Genomic DNA, 27245 nt, shown 5'->3' with positions numbered 1-27245 from the left:
TTATTCATATCTTTGGCTTCATTTGTCAGGAAATCTAGAAAAATAACTATTTTTGGTTACAGTGTTGCCAAATATTTTATATTTCCAGTTTAAAACTTAAACTGCATTTTCTCACAATTCGTGTATTTTTGTTTTGAAAGTGATTATGCCATTATGTTCCTCGTATGTTTTTACTCATAAAACGTTTTATACATGAAGATAACTTGAGCCAATCCTACGACTCTGTCATTTGAAGCAAAAATTTCTAAGCATGTTTTTCGCTATATCTCAGCAACCAAGTAGAATGTCAAAATTCTGAACTAACTTAGTTTACCACAAAATGGCGTTTGTCATAAGATAGCACAACAGCGACGATATGCTGCTATAAACACAATTTTATAACGATCGGTAGAACCAGATTAATAGTAGAACATGTGCATAACAGGATTTTCATTTTAATTATTTTGTTTGCGAATTTCACTGCTCAACAAGTGAAATGCCCCGTTAAAAGTAATATCCTGGTGATGCATTCTTTGTTGGTTATTATCATACGTGACAATTGTAGGGTTATTCCGTAGAAACCTGGTTGGTTAAGATTTAAACATATTATGATTTATTTAATTTGTGCATGCCATGCTTTAAAGTGGCCTATTATATATGAATATACAAATACCCGATAGCTGGTTTTAATGTAACCACGCCGACGATAGCAAAAATTTCAGCATTCGAATTACCAGTCTTAGTGTATTCTACTTCACTTCGGTTATGTCTCTGACATTACCTACCCATCTTTTTCTGCAGGAACAGATCCCTTGCCAATCATCAAACTTGTCGCGAGCTTATCCGCGAGAATATACTTGAATTTGTGAGCAACATTGACGCTAGCAGAATTTGAGCTCCAGGATTTATTCTAAATCGACTTTCATCGTTGATGAAGACACATCCATCAAGATTCGTCATCGTGGAGTATACGGATTCGGGTTCTGATCACTGATATTACTTCGGTTGGGTTATTTTCTGGCTTGAAATATCTGTAGCTCTCTCGGAACTGGATCGTACAGTACAGCGGTAAGTGTGCAGTGTATCCGCCAAATCATAATCCGTCATCCGTATGTCTTCAATTTCCGAATGACCTTCAACCACAGTTCACTATGATGGGTTCCACTTTGACGTTTGGTTTGATCTTTGCAATTGTGAATCGACCCACGGTACTTTTAGCATAATCCAGCAGTTTTGTTAGTTCTCGAGTTGCGTACAATTACTTTTCTTTTCCCATGCTCCTAATTTTCTATACAAATAAAGCATCAATTATTAACTTTTATTCATATCTTCGGTTTAATTTGGTCTTGAAACAATCGGTGAGATGCATTTTGTATGATATTGGTCAAGGAATCAAAAAATAGTCAATACCAAGATACAGTGATTTGAAGCAAAAAAACTCAGAATTTTTCATCAGGTTTTTCGCTATATCTCAGTAACCTAGTAGAATTTCAAAATTCTGAAAACGCCTCTTTGTACAGATTTTTCAGACAAGTAACGTGGCATATTGAACTCTATTTACCCCAGAATGGCGTTTGTCATAAGATAGCACGACAGCGACGCACTAGGAATGTCGCTACCACCAAAACTAAGTACCCCATTTCTAAACGATCTAGCCTTCAATTATAGAACAAGTATCGTTCAATCCGATGCTTTAAGTATGCTATGGACGCTGCAATCTAAAGGCTAGGTGCCTTAGCTTTCGATGATTCTACGAATAAAATGCACTATATTAAAAATATCCATGATCAAACAGTTCCACTCGTACATGACAATGCGTATTTCAGCAGCATGGTCGTCAGTTAAATTGTTACAACACAGATTGGTTTGCGTCCCCGAAGAGTTCATGTTCTCATACATATTGGGTTGGGAAATAATAGTAATACCATGTTCACACTACGAGTTAAAACGTGTTTTAACGCTATCTTGATGACATTTTTCTTGTTGTTAATTAATATAACGTGTTTTAACTCTGTAGTGTGAACGTAGTATAACTTGAACTGTCTCGGCTTGCTTTGCCATGCAATATCTTAGGAAGAGTTTATGCACTTTGAAAGATCCTTCTTTCAGTTATTGTGGCGGTAGGAGAAGATATTAATTTCACTAGTACTACTTACAATTTCAACAGATTTAACTTTTCAATTATGTGCGAAGTAGAGTGTTGTTTAAGTTCTCAAGTGACAAATGGAGTTTTATAGTACGCTACAAGTGTAATCTAAGCTTTATGAGTGCATATTAGAGTGGCTCACGGTTGTATGGGAAAACTTCAAAATGATTTAAATTAGCGGGCACAGCACTTTTTGAGTTCCTTTTGTGGTTCCAAGTGCCTGTGCAAAATTTGGTAGCGATTGGTTGCTTCCTGGGTTTGCGCATTGCCTTCAAAGTTTGCATGGGATTTTATATGGGGAAATTAATTATTTTGCATTTACGTTAATAAAGATCGCTATTTCACTGTATATAAAAACCAGCTTTATAAAACTATAGTTCAAACCTTTGTTAACAACTTTGTCGAAGACCGTAACTAGCTACGAGTTTTCAAAAAATTGTTATAACGATTTTAAAACTTATGGTAAAATCCAAATGCAGAAAATGATTACTTTTTCCAACACTGCCTGTGCACCACTGACATTGACATTAAAAACTTCAATAAATGAGAATATATTCGTCGCAGAGACTTGGTACCGTTGAATGAAATGTTCAGAATGAATTGCTGAATATCATAGACGTAGTCAGAAAATGAAAAGAAGAATGGGAATGGGGGGGGGGTATGTGTACTCCCCAGTCCATTTTTAGATTGTTTTGTATAAGACAAAGAATCATTACGTCCTTGTTAATGTCATCGACTGAACTTTCTTAACATTTTGATAGACCCTAATATGAATCATACTACAATCTTTGTTGTGGGAAATAACATTTACAATATTTAGAATTTACACCTACAAATTTATGTGTTGTTTTTGCTTGGGGCAAAAACTAACTCAAGTCTGGAAATCGTGTTGGGTTCCAACCTGAAGTATATTTCTGGTTCGCCAACATCACCTCTGTTTTGCGTGAACCTAACTTTCATCAAAAATTTTGTTTGAAATAAATATTCTGGTTTCGTTTCCAGATTCTCAAACGAAAACGCCAATAGAAACAATTCCGAAACTTCAAGGAATCTGAGGATATGCAATTTTTAAAATTCTGACTCTGAACGGCTAAGAAATAGGGTTTTAAAATGTGTAAAATTTATAAACCGCTGCACCATTTTAAATGAGATAACAGTAGAGCTCTTAAATAGTAGCACTCAAACACGTAAGAATAATTTTTAATTAGGCGGTATGAACCTGCGTTGAATATGTGCTCTTTATGTTATACTAAACAATCTAAACAGGGAACTGGGGAGTACACAAGCCACACCCCCTCTTCTTTTCATTTTCTGACTATGTCTATGTTATTCAGCAATTCATTCTGAACATTTCATTCAAAGATACCAAGTCTCTGCGATGAATATATTCTCATTTATTTAAGTTTAAAGTATCGGTGTCGTGGTGTACTGACAGTGTTGGAAGAAATAATGAATTTCTGCATTTAGATTGAACCATAAGTTTTAAAATCGTTATAACTATTTTTTGAAAACTCATAGCTAGTTGCCGTCTTCGACAAAGTTGTTAACAAAAGTTTGAATTATCGTTTTAAAAAGCTGGTTTTTCATATTGAGTGAAATAGCGATCTTTATTAACGTAAATGCAAAATAATTGATTTCCCCATATAAAATCCCATACAAACTTTAAACGCAATGCGCAAACCCGGGAAGCAACCGACCGCTCCCAAAGTTTGCACAGGCATTTGGGATCACAAAAGGAACTCAAAAAGTGCTGTGCTGAAAAATGTTATTTTCGAGCCACTCTAGTGCATATAAAACTACCTTAAAATCACAATAGTTTCTAGGGTTATAATTCGGAACTAAAAAGTCAGCTCTATCTCAACATTGGCGTAATGTAGGAAATTTCCTTTGTAAACAAAACTATTTTTTTCGAACGAGTTTCTGATAAAATCCCGAGCTTTTGTCGATATCCACGACATCATCTGTTGCACATGCTGCTAGTCAAGCTCAGCGGTCAGTTTGTTCAAACATTTGGCCCATTTGCAGTTTTTTTGAGTCACCTTGCCTGTCCTCTTCTACTTCCGCTTGATTGTTGCCTGAATTGAAATTGGAGGACAATTGGGAGACTTCATGTTCTTTTCGGGGAAATCCTTCCCGTTCTCATGATATCACTGATTAACCAATTGGCTATAGTGACAAGTTGTCAATCTTGCCAAAAACTTCACATAACATTTAGGTGCCCTAATGAACGGTGTACAGTGATGTACCGATGGGAAAAATTCCATCTTCCCGGGTTTTTATTTTTGGGTTTTAACCGGGTTTTTTCCCAAATCGTTTTAACCCGGACAAAATACGGGTTTTTTCGTTCTTTCGAATGTATGACGTTCATTTGATGTTTTTTAACCTTTCGGCAGTCGCGCTAGTGCACTGAGTACACGCTGCTCTGAAAATCTAGCGAAATCGTGTTAGAGCACCAGCGGCTGCTCGTTCAGTGGGCCATTTGCGCGACTTCCGGAGGGTTAAAGAATTTTGCATTTACCTTTGAGAGACCGAAAATAAAAGTCGCAAGGATAAAACGTACTTTGTAGAACCCACTTCAGATATCTTAGCACGTAAAAATCCAATATAAACATCAAGCGTAAAAATCGGACAGAGATCCTTGAGCATGAGAATCGCTTACAGTATTCTCACCTGAAAAAGTCGGCAAGGATGAACATCAAGTATAATTCGCTCACGGAAAATTCCGTACAACGTTACATTCAAGATTAAAAGTTGTATAAAGAAAAGACATTTGTAAGAACCGGATATACTTTTTTACGGTTTTAATTCTGTATGACATAATCGAAAAGCTTCTGTCCGATTTTTAAACTTGAAGTTTAAATCCAATTTTCACATTCTAATCTATTTATAACGGGTTTTACGAAGCATTTTCTGTTACTGCGACTTTAATTTCGGTCCATTCCATATTTCAACTTGTTTCATATAATAGTGGGTACTAGAGATGGGCCATTCGTTCGCGAACGGTTCAAGTGAACTGGTTCTTCGAAGAGAATGAGCGAACGGAAGTTCTTTTTAAAAGAACGGTAGTTCTCAATTCTCTTCAAAGCGAATGAACTGAACCTGACCTAAAGCCGTTTGGCGAATTTCTCGGACCGATTTTTAGGCGAACGAATGAAAATGAACCGACTTACCGTCCCACAAACCGCTCTCTGTGCTCTCCCAGAATGGAACCGGCGAAGAACGACTCAACACATTCTCTATTTCTCTAGTTATACATCATGAAGAAATCGCTACCCTTGATGAACTTGTTAAGCATACAGGGGTATAATAGTTTGGGCAGCATCTGTTTGGTTCCTCTCCAAGAATCGAATGTTTTGAGAGACATTCGCTAGATACAAGTAAATTATCAGCTGAACGGAAGAACGGTTCATCTGAACTAGTTCTTTTTACAGAACTGTTCAGTCGGGAATGGTTCTTCGAAGTGAACTGTTTCGCCCATCTCTAGTGGGTACAATAGTCATTGTTACTCTGACTAGTGAAAATTAGAATAATCGTGTGATGCCCAAACTACTTTTATTCTGCTTGTTACTCATTTTGGGGGTTGCTATACTTTTAGCGAAATGAGGTAGGTATTCACACAAAATTTAGAAAATACCTATTTAGTTCGGTGAAAAGTAAAAGAAAGCGAGTGGCCTTGACATTCGTCATTAGTATGAACCGTAATCAGAACTCTCACAAATCGCAATCCGAATTCTTTCGGCATCAACTACATCAGCAACAGTAGAAAAAATGTTTAGTACGTTTAGGTGGATTCACAGTAAGAAACGCAATCGACTTAGCCCAAAACGTGTTGAAAAGTTTTATCACTCATTTAACCACAATATTTGTAAAGAAATGTTGGACCACCGCTATAGCAATGATTCAGTCGAGGAAAACCATTCAGAATTCATATAGATGCAAAACTTTATGACAATAATGCTCATAAATAAAATAAAAATGTTTAGATAACAATACATTAATGTTCAATTACTAAAATATCACAAAATTGCAAAAAACCCAATCTTCCCGCGAAAAAACCGTTTTAACCGGGAAAAAACCTTGGGTTTTTTTCCCCAAAATTATAAAAACCCGATTTGGTACATCACTGGGTGTAATACGTTTTTCAGGGAATTATTGATGCACACTGTTAAGTCAGTCCACTGTCTATTACGTTAGCAAACCTTGGGTTTTTGTTCACAGGTTGAAATGCCTTATCAGATTACTAGATTTAGTTTCAAATTCGTAAACGAATACAATCATAAACATGGCGCGTGAAGAGCACAAAACCTATAACTAAATTAGTTAAGGAATCAATAACGGTTGTTACTCGTTGTATAAAATTCCTCACTTCCCTCGTTCACTATGTCTTACTAAACGATTTCGCTTACACGCAAACGAAACTTAACACATTTTAACAACCTCAACTATTTTGCAACTACAAGAAAAACAAATTGATGAGTCTGGCATCGGACAAGTTCAGCGTAATAGACGTCAATAAACTTGCTTCGACACAGTTTGCAACTAATATTATACACAACTACCAACACGGGGATACTACTATAATTATTGAGGGGTGAATTGTTTATAGTATGTGTTGATACTGTTATTGTTCTTATTTTACCTAACACAAAACCTAACATCGAACCATAATTTCAAAGTGACTCAAGTTTACAGCTTATTGCTTTGTCCTATCCTATAAAAGTACGACAATAAACTAAGAATGAGTGTGTCAGATATGAACTTCCGGGGATAGCGAGATTAGTCATAACAAAATGATCAGTTGATTGGAACAATTTTTATTACATTACTCGATTCTATAAATACAAATACATGACAAAATGTGAAATAATTTTAAATCGGTCCTATTCTGACAAAATTGGTATTTTTAGATTTTGTTTATCGCTAATTGCAGTTCTCTTCATGGAATCGTATTGTACTGTGAACAGCCGGGTGTGTTTTTTTTGTTTCAGGACGCGTGCCTCATTCGAAGTAGTGCACTTTTTATGCGAACAAACTCGTTATGAAGCGTTAGCGATTCAGTGTTTTTTTCTCATTCATTCATATACCCACCTTTCTGCTAGGAACCTACCACACCAACAACGGCAAGGGGCGTGAGAGTAATTGAATCGAATACTTGCCCCGTTGCCCCGAAAAGGTACACAAGTGCACACGGAATGATTGACTGACAGCTCTATGGGTGGACCGAAGCGGTGACGATGGTGACGGCGACGGCGACGACGACGACGGTGGGTAGCCAATTGTTATTGTTTGAATTGGTGCGGGGTTCTCCTTTGCGCTTTTCCGCAGAACTGACTGTAAATTTGACAGGGTAAATGAGCTTTACTGACAAATGATGAAAGTGGTCTACATACATAACTTGAGGGAAGGGACTGAGTCATATTTGGTTATTCAACCAAGTGTTTGTGTTCGAAAAGCCGTATCATTAAGGTTTTTAATTTATGAGATGCATCATAACTTGAATTTTGACAACACTGCATAATCTAATCGATCGGGTTAAAGTGGCGTGCCGAAAACCATATTTCTACTTAAAAGTACAGTACACAAACACAAACTGACATTTACGATCGAACGAAAAATGGCACTAAGTAACCGTAATCGATAGCCCGGATCATTTTCATTGCACGTAGTCGACAAAGTGCAAAACGATTGACCATCACACCGCGGATCGTCACATCATCGTCGCTTCTCGTTTTCTGTTGTTCCTTGGTTTTTTTATGGTTATTACTTTGTATGCTAACAATGCCTGGTCAAAAGAGAAATCGGTAGCTTCTTAGTTCGTTTCAGTCAAAAGCCGTTAGTTGGACTGAAATGTGCTGTCGTTTTTTTACTACCATTTACTGTATGGGCTATACATCAAGGGAACCCCACAAACCAGGCTTGCCACTATTTTTTAAAGAATATCTGGCAAATCAACTAAAAATGTCTGGCAAAATTTGTCACTTAACAGCGATTTCAAAGTCATCAAAATTTATCAATCGGTTTTTGATAAATTTGGGAAAATATGCCCCAAATTTCCAAAATGTGTGTGCAAACACTTCTTTAATTTAAAAATCTGGCAGAGTGAGAGGTTTGTCTTTTTGTCTGGAAGCTGCAAAAAACTCTGGCTGTGCCAGATAAATCTGGCATAATGGCATCCCTGCCACCAACAGCCACTCAAGTCCCCCTATCCCAAAGTTGAAATTTCCCAACTCACATTTCATCGGAAGGATGAATTAGTCGGAGAATGTTACATTTCCGGCTTGTGAAAATTGTAAGAAAAACACTAAATTAAAGCTTCCTCATATGATTTCGAAACCATCGCTCGTTAGTAGTATCTAACACGAGAGCTAATTTGGTACGGATTTACTCAAAAAGACACTGGGGCATTTTCTAACAGCAACACACTACCGTCATAATTTACAAACTTTTGACTCCCACAAAAAAATGCGCTGAGCGCGTGCTGGGTGATAAAACAAACCTGACACGATGAAATACATATCGCTTAGACATCATCTCCGAGAGGGGAAACACTTTTGAGTTATTTTGGTACGCATGTCTGCGTAAGGGCGACGCGGAAACTACTAGTGCTGCGCAGCAGCATCCATTAAAACTAGATTATGTATTTAATTTGCACCAGACAGCCAGAGTCTCCCATCTGTGCTCCGGTAGAACTGAACGGGAAGTGTCTGCGTGCTGTCATGTGCATGTCAGTTTAGTTTATCAACCGGGTTTATTTCGAGTTGTACTGAAACGATGCGAAAAACTTCGTCATGTTGAATATTTCATTGCGAATCTGCTTAACGACGGGGGATGCGGGGTAGTATCAGTCGCGAATTGACAAAGAGTTTAATTCAAATCTAATACAACAAATTAATAAAGTGGATTGGTTGTCGCCGAGGCAGTTGCCCCTTAACCAAAATAAAAATAAACCTGCTCCAATGAAATACAAAACATACCATACGAGTGAAAACACTGATCATGCATATCGTTTTCAATTACCACAACAAATACGCCGAACAATTTGTAGCAAATCGCATTTCAGAGCCACGCCCCCCAAAATGCTGAAAGTGGCGCAAGCTTACGGAGATCAATAGCCAGTTGTAACAGTTGCACAATTAGCCGCACTCCACAATGTATTACAGGCTTTTTTCCCTATAGTCATGTACCATACTTTCCCGTTTTCCTTTCAACCTGTTATTCAGTAGCCGAGCCTCTATTCGTGATTGCACGGTGCATTTCCCTCTCGATAGTGCGGTAGAGTTTTTTTAGTTGTTCATCCTGATACAACACATGTTCCTGTACTATAGGTGTGTTTTACATTTTTTTATAGTTAATCTTATCTCCATTATCGCTGGTTCGGTGTGCTTTGTGCTATTCATCATTTTAAATGCCTGCCGCATTGAAATATGATATTTGCGAAATTGGCTTTTGCGTTATCCACTACGAACTGAACTCATACACACAGTCGAATCTGAGAACTACAAGGTGGTCTAAAATTTGAAATCAAAAGAATTTGAAATCAAAAGAATACCGTAAACAGAGTTGCGTATTGATTTTTATTTCTGAATACTCTACTTTCGTGGTAAGTACAATACAGTGAAGACTCAATTTTGTCAAAATATTCGATTGATTTTGTCAGTTTACTGAATAAGACAAAATATTATTTTCATAATTTATTGAATCAATTTATTAAATTAGTTTGATCTTTTATTTGGATTCCAAAGGGTTGTTTGGAGTTCTACATGATTCGTCCACAAATAACAAGTGGTTCAACAGAATTATTGAATTTTTGTCAAAGTTTGAAATCTAGTTAAAACACGCGTAAATTATGTTAAAAATCGTGACTGACCATTTCCGATTCAGGCACACAAACATTTTGTAACATTTCTTAATAATAATTGAGATGGTTCTCAATAAATAATGTGTAAGATGAAGCGTTATATTTTACCGAGGTTTTGACCCTTGTCTTAAACGTTACATTAAACCGTGAGTTTGATGCTTGATGTGTTCAGCTTGTAATCTACCTAACAGCGAGGGAATAGCTTTCTCGTATAGTTCATAATCATATTAAACTCATGATATTTTTGAAACCGAGAATAATCGTATTGTTGCATCCAAAATTTGTAGTGAATTTTTGACTTCATTTGTTATGTTAAGGTTGTGCTTCTAATGGCACAAGAATAACGAAATACAATATTTGCAACATAAATGGATGAAAACTACTTATACTCGCATACAGATACCTTTGAGCCCTTCGTTTTCATGGAAACATTCACGTCTTACTTTTTTTTGCTAATTTATGTCCTACCATCTGTTCTGATGCGCGGGAAGTTGTTGCAATATAAAAATAAATCATTTAAATATATACATACGCCGTACTTTTTAGTGTAGAATAGCCATTTACGGAGACTTATTGAACCTACTTGACAAACGAAGTATTTGTAGTCGTTGTAAGACTCAAAGGAATGGAATTGGACCACTGGAAGGTTAATTGAAACATTATTTAGCCTCTTTCTCCGATGCCTGTGAACCAGATTAAAAAAAGCTATTGTACTCACATTTCAGGAATTTATTGAAACAATCATAATCAAATTCATCTCGTTCGTTTCATGGTTGTTATCTATTCTACTTATGTTAGTCATTCTATTCCATCTATTAAAGATCAATTAATTTTATTCCACTTATTAATTTTATTATTTCTAGAGAAAATCATCATCATCAATCTGATTAATTGTGCTTTTTTCAGAAATTTAATAAATTTAAATAAAATGAATAATTTGATTGTTTAATTAATATTAATCATTACATTCATTTCATTAAGTTTTTTTTTCTATTTATTCAGTTTAATCATCTTAATCAAATATTTATTTCATTTATTTTATTCACTTCAATCATTTATTGATTTTATTATTTGATGAACCTTATTAATTTTATTAGTGTTATAATTTTGCTACTTTTATAAATTTTATTGTATTATTTATTTTACTAATTTTATTAACTTTATGGTTTTTTTTTTGATATTATCAATTTTGTTAATTCTAGTGATTTTATTCAATTTTATGTATTTATTTTTATGCTGATTAGGAAGTAAAAAAATGTTTTAAACAAATAATCTGGGTAGCACCAGTTCTCGATTGGCGCATCATGCACTTTCTTTGCTGTGGCTTATAAATCGTGTGCGCAGACGCACGCCGCTGAATGGTGGTTGATGGAAATGGCGGTCTTAATAGACCCGTACGCTCATTACGCACAAAAGTGGTGAGCTTCCTGAAAATACCTGCCTTCACCAAAACAAAAAATCATTGCAAAAAAATGGAGCCTCAAGTTTTCTAAACACTCCAATTTACTTAATTTTTTTCATTTTATTAGTTTTATTCATTTTAGAATTTTATTAATTTTTTTCATTTTATTTCTCTTAGACACTTCATTTATTTTGTTCCTTTTTTCATACTATTTTTTTTATTTTAGCTATTTTATTCATATTATTTTCCAAAAAAAAATTCTATTAATTTTACTCATTTTACTCAAGTTGTGAAATATCCTTTTATTAATTTTTTTGATTTCATCATTTTACGGATTTATTAATTTAATTATTTCTTTAATTTCAGTAATTCTATTTATTTTATTATTTCTTAAATTTTATTGATAGTACTGAACATTTAAAAAAAATGTTTATTTTATGCATATTATGATTTTTATTTATTTTGCTCACTTTATAAATTTTACTCATTTATTCAAATTTCTTCTTTGCATTTACAGTGAAGACCCGTTTTTATCAGCCCCTTGGCAAATTGTATGCTGATAAAACAAAATCGGGGCATATTTTTCTGTCTTTTTAATATACCGAAGCTCTTAAAATATTCTTCTTTGGTCCTTAGGTAAACCCCCGCAACCTTTTCTGATTATTTACTTTAAGTTCCCATTAAGGGGGTCTGACAGTGCAAAATTTAAAAAAAATAATATTTTTATTTATGCATTTTCGGATCTCTAAGATAATAAATATATGCCCAAGAAAGGATTTACTCGAATTCAAGTTGGTTCGTCTGTTGGAGCCCATCAAACTACCAACTATCAATTTTCATATGAAGCTGATAAAATCGGGTCAAAAAGCTGATAAAATTCTGGGCTAATAAAATCAACGCCTGATAAAATCGGGTCTCCGCTGTATTTCATCATTTTTATTCGTTTTATTGATATTATTAATTTCATTAATTTTATTCACTTTACCCATTTTATTGAATTTATTCATTTTATTATTTTCATTAATTATATTAATTTATCAATTTATTCGTTTTTAAGACGTTATATACAAAGTTGTGGGGAAAAAGTCAGCTAAGTCCGTGATTTTTTTAAAGCGTTTCATGCAAATTTTATATGAAAAAGCGAAAGACTGTTCGTTGGTAGCACTATCAAAGATAGAAAAAACAAGTTTAATTAAAAAAATATTCAATGTTGTCGGAGTTATGGTCCATCCCCGAAGCGTGTTTTTTGGTAGAGGCTTACGGTGAACGCTTTCCCAGTCAAACCCCTCAACTGAAATCCAAAAACTAAAAAAATTATTGCAGAAAAATATATTGTGGTGTACTTGAACGGATCGGCTTCCCAATAAAAAAAATTCTTGCAAAAGAAACATGTTGACCAAAAATTTGAGTTTTGTAGTGTTCAAAATTTTAAACAAAAATTCACTGCAAAGTATCGAAAACTTTTTTATGGAAAAGGAACCGTTCAAGTACACGAGACTGTAAATACAAACAATAAAAAAAATTGAAAATCGAATGAATAGTTTTTGAGATATCACGTTCACCGCAATGGTACCTCTCAAAAAACTTCATTCCGAGATAATTGCGTTTAAAGTTTTGTGTTCACTTCATTCGTAGAAGAACCAGCGCGCAGCAAACGGCTGTAATTTAAAATCTAGTGCTCCTACCTGGATGAAACTTTGCACAGATATTTTCGAAAGTATGCACTTTCGTAATATTCAATAAAACAATTTTCGATTTTTGAGTTCCATCTTTGTATATAACCCCTTAATTTCGTTATTTATATTAACACTATTTATTTTCTTAATATTAATCATTTCACTCATTTTATTCGTTTTATTCATGTTACTCACATTATTCATTTTAATCATTCTATTATTTTTTTATTAATTTTATTGATTTTATTCATTTTATTTGTTTTCTGTTTTCATTTATTTAATTTTATTCATGTAAATAATAATGGCTTTACTCATTTTGTTCATCTCATTCATTTGTTTCATTGAATTCATTTTATTTTCTTAAAGTTTATCAATTTCATTATTAAATTATTTTATTAACTTTAATTATTTTATTCATTTTGGTAATTTCAATTTTCTCAACTTTTTTCAGTATAATCAAATTATTCGTTTTATTAGTTTTAATAATTTTAATCATTCTATTCATTTTACTCAGTTTCTTCAATGCATTGATTTAATTCGTTTTGCTTGTTTAATTAATTATAGTCACTTTACTCGTTTTATCAATAATATTTTTTTCAGCTTCTTTTTTTTAATTTTAATTATTTTATCCTCATTATTATTTTCATTTTATGCCCTTTTTTCATTTTACTCATATTATTCATTTTAATTGTTTTATTCTTTTTATACGTTTTTGTCATTTTCTTCATTTAATCATTGTTCATTACAGTCACCTCATTCAATTTATAAATCGTATTCATTTTTTTAATTATTGATTTTGTTCGTTTTATTCATTGTAGCCATTTCATTCATTTTTTCACTTTAATCGTTTGATTCATTTTATTCATCTGAATCATTTTTTTAAATTTTATTCATTATTCTTTCTATTCATTTCATTAACTTTATTCATTTCGTTTATGTTGTCCATTGTAGTCATTTTATTATTTTATTGGTTTCGTTATTTTAATATCATTAATTTTATTTTTTACTAATTTTATCAACTCCATCAATTTTACAATTACTATTTCATGATTTTTTTTTAAATTTCTTTCTTTTTACATATTTTATGATTTTTATTTATTTTCCTCATTTTACTCATTCGATGTATTCTTTATTTTGTTAGTTTTATAAATTCTGTTTATTTAATTGTTTTTACTAATTTCATATATTTTTTAAAAATTTTATTACTTTTCTTATTTAAAAAAATTATTGCATTAATTTTATTTCTTTTATTCATTTAAGTAGTTTTTTTAATTTTTTTTTATCTATGCAAATTTTATTAACTTTATTAATCTTAATAGTTTCACTCATTTTATTCATTCAATTCATTTTATTCGTTTTATATATTTTATAAATAATACTCTTTTTATCCATTTTCAATCAAGTATGTTTATTATTCTCATTAATTTTATTAATTGTATTAATTTTATCGATTTTATTCATTTTATTACTTTATTCATTTCACTTGTTTTATTCAGTTTACTTATTATATCTATTTTTTTCTTTTTATTTGACTCGTTTTGGCATTTTTATTAACTTTTTTTTAATGGTTTTAATTGTATTAAATTAGTTTGAAATATTTTATTCATTTTCTCATTTTATTATTTTATTAACAATAATGATTATATAATTTTTATCATTTTATTCATTCTAGTCATCTCATTCTTTTATCCTTGCATTCATTTTTTTGATTCATTTGTTTAATTTTTTTGTTTTCTTTGATTTTATTAGGCTTATTAATATTACATTTTATTAATTTTATGAAATTTATTCATTCCAATGATTTCAATCAGATTATTCAATTTATTCGTTTTATTCAGTTCACTCATTTTATTCATATTATTCATTTTATTCATCTTTTTCATTTGATTCATTTCATCCATTTTATCTATTTTATTCACTTTATTCATTCCATTATTCTAATAAATTTTAGCAATTTTATTAATTGTAAAAAGTCTAATAATTTAGCTAATTTTATTATTTTATTGTTTTTAGTATTTTTTCTTAAATTATTATATTTGTTTCTACATATTCTTTTATTACATTATTTTATTTTTTCTATCAATTTAAGTAATTTTAATAGTCTGTATTACTAGTTTTATTCATTTGATTCATTTTGACCATTTATTTTATTTACTTTATTCATTTTATTTATTTTATTCATTTTATTTATTTGATTTATTTTATTTATTTTATTCATATTATTGTTGGTTTTATACATTTGATTCACTCAATTCAGTTTATTTGTTTTTATACAAGTGAATAGAACTTAATTCGTTTTATTGTTGTTATCTTTATTCATTTTTTGCATTTTATCTTTATTTATTTTATGCATCTTATTCATAATATCCGTATTCTATTCTTCCTTTCTTTATTAACGACTAAGTGTGAATCATTTTTGTCTTTTTTTATGTTGTAACGACATTCAATTAGCAAGGGACTGATAGGTGTGAAATATTTTCAATATTAAGAGCCAAGAAAGTATCCAAGGAATAGCAAGGATGCGAAAGAAGAAAGTTCAGAAAAGCGTGGAATAAGGTCATATCGTCGCTGTTGTGCTATCTTATGACAAACGCCATTTTAGGGTAAAATGAGCTAGATATGCCACATGACTTGTCTAAAAAATCTCTACAATGTAGCGTTTTCAGAATTTTGACGATCTGCTTGGTTACTGAGATATAGCGAGAAACGTGCTGAGAAATTTTTAATTTTTTGCTTCTAATGACTATGTCTGGGGATTTGCCCAAGTTATCTTGATATATGAGATGTTTTATGTGCAAAACTATCCGAGAAACACAATGGCATAATCATTTTCAAAACAAAAATACACGAATTGTGACAAAAAGACAGTTTAAGTTTTAGGAATTTTTAAAAGTTTAGGAGTCAGGAGATTTGACCAAGGCATGGGGAGACTTGACCAAGAGAATTTTTAAAAATCATAACAAATTATGACATAAAACATACTGTAATTATTTTTTTCCATATTTTCGAATTCTTTGGGTAGCAGTAAAAAATATAAAAGGATTTCATTTGATAAATTTCGATTTTTTTTAATGCATTTCTTTTTAAGTATTAACTGTGCTGCTTGCATTGCATGTTCACACATCACGAAATCAGTCCTATTATTGCTAACTTTGTTTACTTATACTAAAATATAAAGACTTATGTTTGAGGTGGGATTTTTGTATGGCGTGATTAACATTAACAGTAGATACCAAAGCATAATAAATATCAGGAATTTTGTATCTTTCTTCAGCTAATTGCCACTTGGTCAAGTCTCCTCATAAAAACTTGGTCAAGTCTCCCCAACATTAGATATTGCGTTCAATGTCATTCAAATTCTAGTAACAACTATTCCAATATTCCAATATACGTAAAATCATTTCACTGCACCACAAAGATTAAGATGGTATATCAGTACATTAATAGTAATCAGTAGTCGAGTAGATATGTCCATACAAAGTTTGATAAAAAATTACATCATTTAATGCAAATTTATTAATCACGTAATATTTTCTGTAAGGAAAGGATTTTTCATTCCAAACTTTTAAAGTTACCTTAAGGGATCGAAACGAGTATAAAAATATTTTTGAAAAAAATTTAACAATCGAATGGAAGACACCATAGCCAAAAATAGAATTTTGCGCTTGGTCAAGTCTCCCCATGTTCCCCTATTTTTCATCGAATGCGGAACATTTGAGTCTGCGACATACCCGGACACACGTAAAGTAGCTCAGCACTTTATGCTGTCGGAAACGACTTGAGTGGTACTATGGCTTTTAATATTACAAATACTTTAGACCTCCCATTCATTCATGCCGTTCATTTTATTTACTTCGTTAGCTTTATTGATTTCACTCATATCCATTTCAATCATATTAATTTCATTAATTTTCTGATTAAATTTCAATTTTATTCATTTCACTCAGTTTATTCAATTTATTCGTTTTGTTCATTCATTTCATTGATTTTTTCATTTCATTTATTTTATTAATTTCATTCGCTTTATTCGTTATAGCCACTTTATTCTTTTTATCAATTTTTTTCATATTTCTTTCATTTGATTCATTTTATCCTTATGAAGTTTTGTTTATTGCATGCCTTTTTATTAAATATTATTCATTTTATTCATTTAGTGTTCTGTTGATTTTATTCATTTTAGTCACTTTATTCATTTTAAAAGATTCATTCATTTGATTTCTTTTATTCATTTGATACGTATTGCCATTTTATTATTTTATTCATCTGATCTTGATTTATAATAGCATAATTTTATTCATTTTATAAATACGTTTTTTACGCGAGGGATACAGGCCGCGTAAATGAAAACCGCGTGTTTTTCAAAATCCGCGTAAATGAAAGCCGCGTAAATTTCAAAAACCGCGTAAATGTCAAAATCCGCGTAAAAAATACCGCGCAAAAACCGCATAAAAACCTGAGTGTATTATATTTTTCTATATTATTCACTTTATTCATTTTGTTCACTTTATCAATTTGACTCATTTTATTAATCTTAATCATTTTTATTCATTTTATCTATTTCATTAGCTTTATTCATTTTATTGGTATTATTCATTTTATTCATTTTTTCATTTCATTCGTTTTATTCATTTTAATCAAATTATTCATTTTGTTAATTTTATTCATTTTAATCGTTTCACCCATATTATTCATTTCATTTATTTTGTTTATTTTAGTTATATTATTAATTACATTCATTTTGTACATTTTATTCCGTTTCATCCTACTTGTTCATTTGATTATGTTAATAAATCTCATTAATTTTTACATATTGTATTCATTTTATCCATCATTAAATAGTATCGAGATTATCGAATTTCATATCCCATTCGACTTAGTTTTGGGAAATCTTCATTATTATAATTTTCAAATGTATACTGAACATTTAATTTCGGCCACATGGTTCCGAGCGAACGAATTTCCCGGCCTCTATAAGATAAAACAGTAAGTAAAACAAACGACAGAGACGACCTCTGGTTACATTAAAGTGTGTATTCCGTCTGATTTCCATTCCAATGTTTTAATCGTTTAGCTTCGCTCCATGGTACCTCTGAGCAAATGGAAATCCAAAGTTTACTTAGAATAGTCTCAGTACTTTGCTCTCTAGAATCCCAAATGCTGAAAAACTATGGTGCGTTATCCAAAAACACAAAACGGGAATATAATCTACTAACTGTTCACCCAATATTGAACGACTTGTGATACCAGCATAGGCTGCGCATCGAGAGCGCCCAGTTGTAATATAACCATGAGAATATACACTTTCAAAACAATGAACAGCCATCGTACCATACCGCCCACCACCATAACAATTTGAAGGCAACTGTATTGTGCTGGTATGTATAATATTAAAATATAAAAACAAAAGACCTACTGACCAAGATTCGATGATGCTGCTGGTGAACCGTCGGCGCCCGCTGCTGGTGAGACGACCGGTGTCGGCGAGACCGATGCGAACCCACTGGAGGGCGAAAGTGATGACACCGAACTGGACGGTGCGGGCGATACTGTTCGCTGTTGTAGATAGGACGTTGATTTGGCTACCCCCAGCCCGGGTGGAGGAGTAGCGGTCGATGGTCGCCCAGTGGAACTACCGGTACCGTCAACGGTAGCGATCAGCGAAGGCGATGTCAGAACGGAGGTCGAAAAGGCCGGCTTAAGTCGGCCGTTCAGAAACTGACGATACTGGCTCGGGTGGATGACACCGTTCTGCAGGATCGGGGAAGCCTTTGGTTTCTTACTGTTGTAGACGATAAATTTTTGGTTAAGCAAACTCTTGCCGTTCTGGCCGCGGGTGTTCAGGAAGGAGATCGTAAACTGATCATCAGATTTGGCACCGCTACTGGTGTAGTAATTGGGTCCAGCGGCATCGACGGTATCGGAACCATCGGAGTTTTCGTTGATTTTTTGGTAACGAGGCAACACTTCCTCCGATTGGTAACGGCGTCGGATTTTCTGAAAGTTGTTGCTACCCACACCGGGGTACACTTTGGGAGGATCGAAGTCACGATTGTTATTCCCGTCCCGATCGGTACCGATCCCGGTAAAGTTGAATCTACTCATTTGAGGATCCTCTTTGTCACTACTGCTGCCAGCACTTCCCTGATCACTATCCGGTCCACCTACCCTCAGTAGATGCTGACTACCCTGCACCGGTACTGGAGCCGACTGTTGCCGGGTGTGATGGTGATGATGGTGATGATGATTTCCGTTCGTAAGGTACGAATTGGACTGGATAAACACTCCGTCGCAGGTAATCTTGATTGTTGTAACCATCACTGCAGGCCACTCTGCCGCTGCTAGCACCACTTCCAGCACAGGTGCCCGCTTTGCAGCTTTCGATTGCGAAGATGGCTAGTCATCAATGACGCTCTCTAAGCTCACGGCAATGCAGAAACAATTGCACCAGGGCCACGTGACACGCTGCTGCTGGTTGATCTGGTTCACGTCAATATTTACATAGATATACAATACACACACGCGCGCGGTATTTAGTTTGAAAGTTTTATATTGTCATATTTCACTGGCTTGTTAGAACAAAGGGACACTGGTTTTGCAGCAAGCGTAAATTAATCTGTAAATAGCACAACAGCTTTTAAAATGAGGATTTTCTAATTCTAATGTATGCGAAAATGTTTCCGTTGGATGAAATAAACTATGGCATTAGTGTTGTGGGACGCTATTATGGTAAAGTGACATATAGCGCAATCGAAGACTGACTCGTTGCGCAGTTGTTATTCAGAATAGTACTGATGTAACTCGGTGGATTAAATGGAATAATGTAATTAACTATTTGTGATTTGTGGTTCTCCATTATGAAAATGTTACTGTAATTTTGCGGGTTACTTCCGATCTAAACCATATAGCTCACAAAATATTTCTGTATGTACATCAATAAAACGTTTTCTTTGGGGCGGGAATTATTATTGAGTTTATATCTCAGTCAGTTTTTGCCTTGCTCGTATGGAAAGGTTAAACAATTGCTCTAAAAGTCAATTTTCTTAACCGAAACCTGGATAACCGAATTACCACAAGACTCAGTTCAACGAGATGTGCTTTATACGAGTTGAAGAATTCTTATGGACTTATCCGAATCACGTAATCCAAATTGCGTTTCGGATTCTTCTCATCAGTAACTGACATCATCTTGACACCAGTTGGACATCAAATCCAAAAAGTCGCACGTCTTACGAGACCGCCGTATACAGATGATTAAAAAGACATGTACTTTTTAGATTAAGCGTTCAACTGGTACCAACACGGTTTCGGTTACTGATGAGGTGAATCCGATATGCAACAATCCAACTTTATTTGAGTCATTATTGTGCCCTTATACATAAAATTTTATATAAATATTTTTTCCTTTTTGGGCAATTTTTGCAAGGGTCAAAGTATAATTCAATATTATTCTTCAAAAGGGCTAATATGATTTTTGTAAGCAAACTTATTTTGCCGCTGCCGAGTTGAATTTCATGAAAAGTACGCATGAATCAACATCTTTACCCTTGATAGAATCAATTACAAATGTTTTCTGTGTGTGAAATTATAAAAAAATTAAGAGAAATCGGCAAAACAAAAGTTTGTTTACTAATCTTATTAGCCCTATTCAAAAGTTGAAATGGAATTTGTTTTCGCGAATTTGACGTAATTTACTCGGAGCCTCACATGAGCCAGTCAGTTCCTTGTTCTTTGAGTGATTTAGTGATCCCGGCTGGATGAACCTTATTCACGCATATCGTTTATTCGAATAATCCCAGGCGGTGCCCCTTACTTCGACTGAGAGTTCCCTGGGGACAGAATTTCTCCCAATACCGATGCCCGTTTTCGTGAGCCATTTAGCTCCCTGTTATGGACGCAAAAGTGCCCGGCGACGAATCTACATTAAATTACCTCGAGAATTTGATCGGGTTTTTGGCACGGGAATTTGTGCCGGATTTTAATCAAAGAAAATTCCGCCATTGTCTTTCGAATCCATCAAACCAAGAAAAAAAATCTCAACTGTTTCAAAATAGTACCGAATATGAAGCCTAATAAAAACCATTTTTCCATGTTGAATTGTTTCCGGCCGCATTTTTTTACCTTTTTTTATTAACGACTAAGAGTGAGGCAATATTTTTCCTTTTTTGTATTCTAACAACATTTAATTAGCAAGGGACTGGAAGGTGTGAAATATTTTTCAATATTAAGAGCCATAGTACTCAAGGAAGAGCAAGGAGTTGAAGGAAGAAAGTTTAGTTCGGTTAGAGCAGCATAAGTCATTAAGTGACTTTACTCTTGTCCGGACATGCCGCAAACTCAAGTGATTCGTATTTAATGTCAAAATATCCTGACTCCTGCGTATAGAAGACAAAAGTTTAAATCGTCGGGAAATTCTAAGCTTGCTGTAAAATACCTGTAGAAACATCTTCAGGGTCAGAAGTTAGTACGAGCAATCTGGAGAAGGTTCCGGTTGCCCTGGAGGCAAGTGGTGGAACATACTATACTAATATGGTATCAAATTTGAAGGTTTTTCTGGAAAATGTCTGTAGAGTCATCTTCGGGGTCCAACTGATCAAGGGGCAATCTGTAGCAGATTCCTGGTGCCCCAGGGACATGTCCAATTCCGAAACTATCAATATGAGCATCAAACTTCATGATTGTACGAAAAGATCTGTAGAGACATCTTTACGATAAAATATGGCCATGGACAATCTGTACCAGGTACTGAGTGGCCCAGGAGAAATGGCCAATTCCGAAACAGATCAGAACCTTATCAATGTGAGTATTAAACGCACGCTTTTCTCGAAAATACCTGTACAGCATGTGTCAAAAGTGAATAGGAACAATATGTAGCAGGTTCCGGATGCCCCGGGATAAGTGATCAATTCTGAAATATACATCAATATGGGAATCGAATTTCATGAGTTTTCTGGAAGATGCAATAACGTCGGAATCACTAAAGACGACATGATTTTTCGGAAGCAACGCGGAAAATCGCAATTTCCCAGTCCATTTCAAATAGAGCCGTCACTGTGGAGCACGTAAGAGATCTAATCGAATATTGGGAAGTAATATAAGGTCCGCATGTACTTTTGTGCTGCTCCATGCTTCATTTGCTTGTCGAATGAGAAGCATGTTGATGCGTAGACACACGGGACGGTGAGAAGGCAAACTAAGTTTTTGTCATCCACATAAAGTTGTGTATGTATTTTTGAGTCTCATTCATCGTTCGCTAGTCGAATGAGAAGCATGTTGATGCGCGGTCAGGCTGTGCCGAAACGCAATCTATATATTCGTCGTCCATATAAAATTCCTCATTTGACTTTTCCTAGTCGAATGAGAAGTATGTTGATGACCAATAAGATGATGCGGTAAGAAGGCCAACTAAAATTCCCGTTTCAAATATAAAGTTGGGCATGTATTTTAGAGCCTCACTCATCATTCGCTGATCGTATGAGAAGAATGTTGATGCGAGTTCAGACGGTGGGATAAGAAACAAACTAAATTTTTGCTGCCCATCTAAAGTTGCGCATGCGCTTCATTCATCGCTCGCTCGTCAAATGAGAAGCATGTTGATACCCGGTCAGATGGTGCGGTAAGAAGACAATCTGAACATTCGTCGCCCATATATTGTTATTTTTGTTATTCCGCCTTATTCTGCATGGTGGCGGATCACTTTTTTCGAACGAATGTGATTTGCTATCTCAGGAACGACAGCAAAATCAAATAGCTGTCAGAAGCGATCGAATTGCATTCGGCTGAAAAATCAATTCACTGTAATGCAAAACAAGGCTGAATATTTGAGAGATATTCTATAATATGATGATCATATCCTAGTATTTAGTGTTTCGGTAATCTCAAGTAGTGACAATAGCATTGATCCTGTAAGGACAACTCTTGAGGTTTTTTTTCAGAAAAACATCCAACAATAGAAGACTCATGGTTTTCGTACTCTTCTGTAATTAACTTGGTCGCTTACCAATTACCTCTTTGCATAATATGCTAGTCAGACTGCCGTCCTTCGGTCTGTACTTTAAAATTAAAAAAGCTCTAGAACTATTATATTCAAATTGTGAGCCATGACTGCAGTCGTGATGCACCGTATATGTCCTAGATATTACCCAGTCATCTTTTGTTTATTTGTTTAAGTTTTATATAACCGATTTAAGATATAACCATTAAATTAAATTAACGCTTAAAGGCCCGAATCATTTTTTTAACTAGGTGAAAATTGTTTATTAGCTTTATTCGGTTATTACGTTTTTCGCGTGTTTTTTAGGGACCCTAAGAACCACAGGAAAGTCTAGCAAGTATCAGGAGCTCAGACGTTTCCGACCTTTTGTGCAGATAAGATATCGTTTTGCTTGCACTGTGGTTTTTAGTATATTCAGATCAGTTTATAAGTGAAAGTCGGCGTTTCTTCGCTTTGTTCGCCGTCGTTCTTCAGGTCCAATTGTAAACCGAATATATTATTTTCGCTGGAGTAGAAAAATCGGCACTAGTAAAAATAAGTAACCTAGCGCGAAATTAAAACACATTCTAATTTGAACAACCCTCTATTTACGTGCTCGAAAGTTCGAGGACGATAAATCCCTAATATGAACATGAAATTTACGGATGTTTCCGGTGTACAAAATGATACGCTTTATTCTCGCAATACTTTTCGAATAAAACAATGCACCTAATCCCGCTGGGCCGTATGTACTTTTGTACCAGGAAAAACCCGATTAATTTAATGGAAATTTTTCGAGAATTGAACACGGCCGTAACTCAGATAACACGTGTTCGAGCAAATAAGGTTCGGGTTATGGTGAATTACAACGACCAGATAAACAAGATTACCGGCTGTTTTCGTTTTACGCGGGACTGTCGCGTCTACGTTCCTACCCGGGACGCGGAGATTGATGGTGTAGTCTACGAATTGGGTTTGAGGTGCGAATATCTGCACTTCCACTGGTGAATATATTGGAATGCAAACAATGACGTTCAGCAAAAATCAAGGAGAATAAGACACTTACTTTCTACTAGACATGCTTTGACATGCTTTGTCGGGTCTTCTTTTCCTAACTATGTCCTTCTGGACAAGATTTGACTACCTTTTCACCTGTTTATACCGCATCAATTGCAAACAGTTGGGCCACACAGTCACCTATTGTGACAATAAGAAACGATACAGCAAATGTGGGGGAGATCATGAGGATGACTCCTACGGTAAAGATACTGAAAAGTATACATACTGTGGAGGAGCTTCTTATAATCTCCTATCATGCCCTGCAAAAAAGCAGCACTGGAATAAAATTAAGCGCTTCTTTAAGGAATACGACTTTATTCCACGCTTTTCTAAATTTTTTTCCTTCACCTCCTTGTTATACCTTGAGTACTATGGCTCTCAATAATAAAAATATTTCATATCTTACAGTGCCTTGCTAATTGAATGGCATTATACCAAAAATTCTGGAGACAACAGGGAGGATAAGATACCACTTTTGAAGAACTTGACAGATAAATTAACCTTCCTTCGGGCGTTCGTATACTTATTAGACCACTACAGAGGAATTGCAAAAGTATCACGAAAAACGATTCCTAAATTTCACTAAACAATTTAATATCTGAATCATTTGCATTATTCGAAACTTGGTTAACTTCCGATATAGATCTCAATTTTCCCAACTTCAATCCTGATCATCTGGATCGATAAAATCCTTACAGATGAATATTTTTGCAAATTAAAAAGTGCTATTTTGCCGATCGATTTGTTTCTTTGGTATTGGGCATTGAAAGTGTCGCTTATCATGTTTAAATTAATGGCAAAGATCCTATCAATGCTTCCATTACTATATACTTTCCTCCTAGAGCCTTAGTAGGGTATAAATTGCTTTGTACCACAGAATTCCTACCCGCACCGCGGCTAGTTCTAGGGCAGTTCCAAGCAGTGCTCATCGATGTTTCTCTCGTTAACCCGTCAACGAACCGGCACCAATGGTTGTGTTTTTTATTTTCCTCATTTTCTTCATTGTTTTTTAACCTCGAGTACCTTCTGTTGCCGACGGATGTCTTATACGCGAAGGGATCCTGCACTCTTTCTCCGAAGGGAGCTCTGGAGTGAGTTTGATTTTTTCGGATATCTTCGTCGGGTAACTCTTCCGTAACTAGTTTTATTCTGATATCTTCGTCGCATTACTCATCACGATGCGACCCTGGATTTTTTTACACGATAATAACAGATCAACATTAATCCAAGGTGTTTGCAACACTTTCAATGTGTCCATTTTAAACAGGGGAGAAATCACACGGATTCCTATATTACCCCTTCCGGCAAGCATGTTAGATTATTCGTCATGCTCGACATCGAAACAGTTAGATTGCATGTGGAAGGTAATCCCTGATCCATACGGTAGCCACTTTGCAAAATCATCGACAACAATCAAAACATCGTGCAACTCACACGAAACATTGACGCGACAGATATCCGAGAAAATCAACTTCACACTAGAGCTTCGTTCAGAGGAAGAGTGCAGATTCCCTCCGTGTATAAAACATCCGACGGCTACAGCAAGTACTCGAGGTTGAAAAAACTATTGGCGCCAGTTGACGTTGACGGGTTAACGAGAGAAACATCGATGAGCACTGTTTGGAACACGACCCGACGTGAAGGTAACCGAAACAGTACCAACAAGAGCAAGAAATATTCGAACAATTGGATGTTGGTATTCGCCAAGAAGATCTGTCCAAATTGTGACCCGGTATAGAAAACCTACCGCGTCGCGTCACCCCACAACACCGCAAACCAACCACTGTTCTCGATGGTGGAGTTCTCATTTGCTCTCTTGTCTTGCAACAATAACGCCCCTGGGTTACACAGAATCACACTCAACTCGTTGAAGAATCTACCTGGCTCTGCGAAAAGGCGCTTGTTAAATTTATTTAACAAGTTCCTTGACGATAATACTGTTTCTGATGGTTGGAGGCAAGCGAAGGGTATCGCAAAACTGGGAAAATCAACCTCCGACCACAACTCATATCGGCCTAAGGAAATGCTGTCCTGAACTCGAAAGTTTTTCGAAAAAAATGATTGTATTCCAGACGAAGCAAACAGCTTACTGTCAGACACACGAAAAGGACGAAAGATGGCCTTGTGTTGCTCTCAATCGAAATTCAAATGACCTACGCTAGCAAAAAGCAGATGGCATCAGTGTTATTGGATATTAAGGAGACTTTTGATTCAGTTTCAATCAAAGTTCTTTCGGAGAATCTTCATTAGCATGGTCTTTCCCAGATGTTATATAACCTAAAATTTTAGTCTGAAAATCGCATGAACCAGGTTATGATGTCTGTGCAGTCCAGAGAAATTCAGGGCATTTCCTTTGATATAGAGAATTTTTACGAAACACAGGGTACCAAAAATAAATAAACGAAGTTCAACAGTATTTGGGGATACTTTAGGAATTTAAGGGGAGTCTAACGAACTTTCAAAAGGGCATACAAACGTAAGCAAACCATTCGAAATTGAGTTAAAGTATCAATCGAACCATTTTGCCTGGTAGAAGCTGTGAGTATGAATATTTCAATACAAAAATTCCGTATCAATTTTTTTTGCTGGAAGCTAACAAGTTTTTGAATCTAGTTATTTCGTTTAGTACAAACGCAGTTTTTCGCGCATTTGTACTTAACGAAATAACTAGATTTCTGCACTATCTGATCAGAATTATTACTACAAATATCAAAAACAATGGATTTAGCGAAAGAAGCCATAATCTGTGCCTTTATTCGAATACACTATTAGAATGTCGAGCGAGCATATTCTTACGTTGTTAGCACCGCTCCATGGATAACTATGAACGGTGGATCGCACAAAAGATGTTGCACGTGTGAAAATTATTTATTTCGATATTTGTTGTTGTGTCATATGGACGTCCGCAGCAAGAACCGGAATTTATAATTAACTTATGTTTTCTGTGACCAATATTTTGCTTATTTTCAGGGTCAATAATGCAATTCGTGATGCTCTATTTGATTAGTGACAACTCCAAGCATTGCTTTTAAAGATTCTGATGGCAAAAAACGGCGCACGTTATAGGGGGACATTCATTTTCCATGGAAATACAAACCAACCCATATTTTTTCAAAATTAATTACTATGAAAAGATAGTTATGATAGATATGTTG

General features: G+C 34.6%; 1 protein-coding gene across 4 annotated transcripts in view; it reads right to left on the bottom strand.

The window, feature by feature from the left end:
* LOC131685336 (tyrosine-protein kinase CSK) overlaps window positions 1-27245 on the bottom strand; it is a 204819-nt gene that overhangs the window by 145635 nt on the left and 31939 nt on the right. For 3 of the 4 annotated variants that reach the window (XR_009304781.1, XM_058968989.1, XM_058968988.1), the window contains exon 2: window positions 18479-19674. The exons of the other annotated variant lie outside the window; for it this stretch is intronic. Coding sequence is in view for 2 of the 3 variants with exons in the window: in XM_058968989.1 (XP_058824972.1) it covers window positions 18479-19376 (898 nt within the window). In the remaining variant the exon portion in view is untranslated. The remainder of the gene's footprint in view (window positions 1-18478; window positions 19675-27245) is intronic. 4 annotated transcript variants of the gene reach the window in all.

The sequence above is a fragment of the Topomyia yanbarensis genome, chromosome 2 (assembly GCF_030247195.1).
Source record: "Topomyia yanbarensis strain Yona2022 chromosome 2, ASM3024719v1, whole genome shotgun sequence".
NCBI classification, from domain to species: Eukaryota; Metazoa; Arthropoda; class Insecta; order Diptera; family Culicidae; genus Topomyia; species Topomyia yanbarensis.
The sequence above is the reverse complement of the archived record's forward strand: the minus strand, read 5'-3'. Positions and strand labels throughout refer to the sequence as shown.